Source organism: Merops nubicus, unplaced genomic scaffold (genome assembly GCF_000691845.1).
Source record: "Merops nubicus isolate BGI_N331 unplaced genomic scaffold, ASM69184v1 scaffold34425, whole genome shotgun sequence".
NCBI classification, from domain to species: Eukaryota; Metazoa; Chordata; class Aves; order Coraciiformes; family Meropidae; genus Merops; species Merops nubicus.
In genome coordinates, this window is record NW_008612217.1 from 1,760 (window position 1) to 6,862 (window position 5,103).

General features: G+C 40.3%; 1 protein-coding gene across 1 annotated transcript; it reads right to left on the minus strand.

Annotated features, from left to right (window-relative positions):
* Positions 1 to 265: 265 nt before the first annotated feature.
* Positions 266 to 2,109, minus strand: LOC103774104 (beta-microseminoprotein-like). Its single transcript, XM_008941484.1, has 3 exons — positions 2,037 to 2,109; positions 1,409 to 1,511; positions 266 to 395 (listed from the first exon to the last, which is right to left on the minus strand). Exons 1-3 carry the CDS (start codon positions 2,107 to 2,109, stop codon positions 266 to 268), a joined length of 306 nt encoding a protein of 101 aa, XP_008939732.1.
* Positions 2,110 to 5,103: the final 2,994 nt, after the last annotated feature.

A 5,103-nucleotide genomic window follows, 5' to 3' on the forward strand; every position in this document is an offset into this window, starting at 1 on the left:
ATCATCATTATGAAGCATTTATGGATGTTTCACCTGGATTTATTGTATTCAGAAAACCTCAGTGATACAGTGCAAGTAATGAGAGAAATGAGACCAAGAATCTTGAATCTTGTATACTGAATTAGAACAACGAAGAGATTAAAAGTGAGCTGCTGAAGTATTCTCTCTTATAAGATCTCCCACATCTTTGATCTCTGTGATTGCAAAGCATCTCTAAGAAGGGGAGGAATTCCACAGTGCAGAGAGGTTCAGAGCAGGTAGGTTATTACCCCACACGGGAATAAACAAAACACTCCTTTGAGGGGTCACTCTTCTGCACCACATCATAGTCACATTTTTCCTTGTTGAAAACAACTTTACAGTTCTCCTTGTCATAACTAACAGGAGTATGAAAGCTGTCATTGGCAAAGAGAAAACAAATGTTAGATCGAAAACAATATAAGATTCAGTACTTCAGTGGTTCAGTGATTATGTCCCAAACTAATGCTGAGTAAGATGTCCCTCAAATTATGGCTAAGACCAGCCTGGCTGGCTTGAATGCCATGCAGCTACAACTTCCAGGGCCTCAAATGATGCCTTGCTGCACTGCACTGTGTAAATGTACCAGTATACTCAGCACTAGCACAGGGATTTGTAGCACAGCACTCTACAGGGTGACATAAACGTGATCCTGGTATCTTTTTTCCATTACTTTTTTCATTATTGCCAGTGGTAGATGTTTCGAGAGAGATTGTCACCCGAGCAAAGGCAATGATCATAATACTTATATTCATATCTTACTTCATATTAAGTGAATTATTACTTGAAGTATAATACTCATAATATATAATTGAATTAATATAATTCTGATATTGAGTTATAATATTGAAAATACATATATTTATATTGACAATGATCATAATCAAGCCTTTTTGACCCTTGAGATGGTAATGTAAGAGGAAAGGAGGATGTTGGAAATAGGTACTTTAGAGCAGAGTCTTGTCACCTTAAGGTCAGCATATTCCCTGGAGAAAAGCACCCTCAGAAAGTGATTCAGATCATCAAAAACCCTTTAGAGGAGCTTCACTTAAGTCCCTTGTGGAATTAATTCCTTCCTATCTCTACTCTCCCTGCTAAAGAAAGGCTTAACTGCAGTGTAAGAGGGTGTTCACAAGTTTCTCAAAATTAAAGGCAGACACCAGCTGGCTGTGTCTGGAAGGGCCTGTGTCCACTCCCCATCAGCAGGAAATGAACCAAGGTAAATACAGCCAAGGATCCAAATGGTCACGTACGATATGTGGCTTGCCCTAGCCCTGTGACATTGGTGAGGAAAGGCTCTGATGTGCCCTTAGAAACTCATTTATCCCCAGCAAATGGAAAGCTATGGTCTGCCTATAGGCAATGATGATACCAACAAGTTCAAACTTACAGTGAGCAGCATCCCATTGAATGTTTGTTGCAGCTGCATCTGAAACAATTATCTGTCCTTGCAATCTCTCCAAAGGGGTATAGTTTTCCATCCAGCATACAGCCTGCATAAGATAGTGGCAAAACAAAACGTTCTTTAAACTTTCAAATAAAGGCTAAAAATTTTCCAATTTATTGCAAGTTTTCTGAAAAGATTTTTCTTGGCAATAGTAAAGTAGAAATAATTTTGTTCTCCAGGTTATTACCCAGACTGTTTTGAGAGCCTGAATTTGTTTCTTCTTTACTTGTTAGAGACAGTTTCAGTGTGACAGATCTGGGATGAAAAAGCAACCAGCCACGTCTGGCCCCTGGCACCATACTCTACTGGGAACTGCTCTCAACTCCTGCATCAGCTCCATGTGCCAGAACAGCAATAGCAACCTACCACCAGCAACAATATTGCTGCAACCATACCTAGTCCAGGGGAAGAATTTTTTTTCCCCTACTTTTCGCAGCTTGGTGCTGGAACCTCCTATTCATGTATTTCTGACATCTTCCCCCTCCCTTGTATTTTGAGCTACTCCTGGCAGATCCACAAAGAGCCAAGCTACCACAAAACAATCTGGTGAGAGAATTTTCCCTGGTCTTACCTTTGTTGGCTTCCCCTGGCTTGTTAAGCTTAGTAAAGCAGTATGCATCACCCATCGTCACCATGATGCTCATTGCAGCAAGGAAAGCCAGAAAGCTCTTCTGTAAAAGAGACACAGAACCCATGGCATGAATTTAATTCCACTTTGATTATCTTTGGTATTGAAAGCTGTCACTGAACCTGAAGCAAAAATTAGAAATAACCTTATGCATACATGAAAATGTTGGAAAAGGGCACTCCAGATATTTGATTGCATTGATTTGCCTTTTCCTTGAGGTGGGAAGAGACAAAATGATATTACATTAATGTGTCAGTAGTATTGCTACCTGACAAAGTCCAAACTCTAGAAATCAGAAAAAGCTTCAATAGTATTATACATACTATACATATATTGAAAGTCCTGTCAGACCCTTATTAGTGCTTTATTTATTGACTTTGGGTCAGATATAGCTATTTCTCCAGCAAATCACTATCTGTATAGCATGCTGTTGTTCCACTTTTGTGTACAACAATTTCTCAAAATTTGGCAGTGGAGTGGAGATCTCAGACCTAATTATATTCCACTAAGTTTTTTAAATAGGTGACTGAGTAGAGAAGAGAGACACAAATTAGTGTCTCAGGGCAAAATTCCAGTTCTGTACATTCTGCTTAGCAGCACGTGAGACATCTTGTCAATCTGTGCACACACAGGTCTGGCTGTGTCACAGTACACCCTTCCTTCTGCCTAGTGGTGGCAACAGCTAAACGTCTGTAAGAGCTCTTCAAAAGTGTATGCTGGGACCTGTTGAACAACCAGGACTTTTTGAAAAAGCCTGCAAAACTTTGTGCTGGTGCTTACACAGGGATAGAGGGACTGGAGAAGTGTGAGAAAGCAATGGATGACTCAAACTGAATAACCAAAGGCTGAAGTTTAGCAACGGCCAGAGACTGAGAAGGAGTGGAGGAGATTATTCAAATTTTCTTCATAGCACTTGCAGATTAACATGAAAGGATTGTAATATGCCCAGATCTTTCAAAATTACTGTTCTGAACTCCAGAGGCTGTTGCTGCTTGAAACTGGGGTTTAAAATAGCAGTGAGAGGATGGTGAGCCAAGGGAATCTCCTCTGTCTGCTGTGGAAAAGCTTGCTATTTTCATCATTGGTGTGCTGCTTTCTTACAGGGCTGAGGGACATTCCTGGTGTAGTGAAAGGGAGAAGGAGGTTCTATGATATGGTCTGGGAAGGTTATAATGCTTAATTTTCATAGTAGTTTTGTGATTTGGAGTTCTTGCGGCATTGGGGTAGTATAGAGTCAGTTGCCAAGCTGAGCACTGTAGCCAGAATGAGAGAAGTTAAGAAGCAAGACTGAAACTCAAACTGTGCTGCTCTGTGATGCCTGGCTAAAGGAAAATTGTCTAAGCAACTCCTGTTCTGTGAAGTTGTAGAATGCAACATTGCAGCTTGTCTCTGCTGAGCTTCCATGTGCAGTTGGCATGTATCTGTGGGGTTATCTGTGCTATGCAGCTATCTGGAGCTTTGGGAGCTCAGGGAACCAGCTTTTCACAGAGGATCTCAACATGCTTGGGATACCGCTTGCTGTATAATAATCATTCATCTAGAGTCTGGTGGTGACTTTCCTCCAAACTTGTTCAGGTGTCTGCAGCAGCACGGTTTAGTTCTATAAGAGGTCTTACTGCTGTCACTCTCATAGAAAAGACTAAAATCCTTCTTTCACTCTGCTGGACTGTCTTCTGTGAATGTTTTATCCTTTGTTTGCTCCAATATTTGTCCTCATCTTCCTATTCATAGAAATGACAGTCAGATGAATTTGGGCACGCTCCTCTTTCTAAAGGTCAATGTTCTGGACTTTCCACCGAATCTAAACAGAAACAGAAGGGGAAGTCTGTGGTGTCCAAATGCTGCCTGAACTGGCCTTGTGCTGGAACCAAAGAATACGTCAGCTAAGTAACAGGTAGAAGTAAAGGACCCATGTGCAAGCAGGCTGAGCACAGAGGGTATCGAACAAGCACTAGCAGAAACAGTATCCTTTACCAGAAATGGCAGAGATTAGTATTGTTATACTGATGCCAAGGGCTCACATCAGAGCTGTCTTGTTCTGGGCAGTCTGTGAGAGTCTGTGAGAAAGGCATTTCAAGGATTTTTTTTTTTTTTCTTGTTTGCTTTCTTGAAAAAGGGGATTCCACCAGCCATCTTCCAGAACAGAATCTTCCAAACTGGATTTAATGGCCTTTGAAAGTGGGTGAATTACTGTAGCGTGAGACACCGGATCATTTCGTTCAACTAAGTCTAGTCTGAGTATAGACAAGCCCTCAGGAAAGCTTAGGAAGAGAATTATATCCTCTAATAATAGTTTATCTGTTTATGAATCTACACATATCACAGAAATGACTACCTCTCCTGTAAAACCCTCCGAGGTTCCCATTCAAGGTAGTAGTTGATGTCTGTAGCTTTGGGGATTATGTAAGCATAAATTAGAGGAAAACTAGGCCACAGTGCCTTGTCTATCTATTTAGCACTACCTAGCTGTTGATTCAGATTCTGCAAACACATTTGGAGGCTTGAAGGCTGAAACAGGACACAACTTGGTAGATGAAAAGAGAAACGCAGACAAAATTCACTGTGTATTACACTTTCATTGTAAAGGGACCTTATTTTAAACTGTCATAAACTGGGTCCTAAATGTTTACAAAGTTCTTAATATTTTCACAAACATTTCTGAGAAAAGGATAACAGCAAGTGGAAGACCAAGAGATATGTGTATACTATCTTTCAAAGAATTACACAACAAAGAACAAAATCCACAGTAACCTTCACAAAAGCATCTTACTTTCATTACATCTTGCAGTTTTTTAAGGGACTAAATCCACTTTTTACAATACGTTTCCAGGTGATTCTCTTAAATATCTTTCTTTTGCAGTTTTAAAGCAAGTAGCTACCCGTATCCTCATTTTTTAACAGAAATCTAAACCTTTGGCTTACCATTGTGGAATGCTTGGCTTCCAAAGAGCTCCAAGTCTCCAGAAGAACTCTCCAAATGCCTTATGTGGAATCTGAGAGCAAATATTTT

What these genes read in the sequence shown, in the direction of transcription:
- LOC103774104 (XM_008941484.1), bottom strand. Translation starts at nt 2,109, where the DNA reads ATGAGCATCATGGTGACGATGGGTGATGCATACTGCTTTACTAAGCTT. An exon ending in GCCAGGGGAAGCCAACAAAG is followed by an intron (nt 1,512 to 2,036) that starts GTAAGACCAGGG and finishes TATCTTATGCAG; the next exon opens with GCTGTATGCTGGATGGAAAA. An exon ending in TCAATGGGATGCTGCTCACT is followed by an intron (nt 396 to 1,408) that starts GTAAGTTTGAAC and finishes TGCCAATGACAG; the next exon opens with CTTTCATACTCCTGTTAGTT.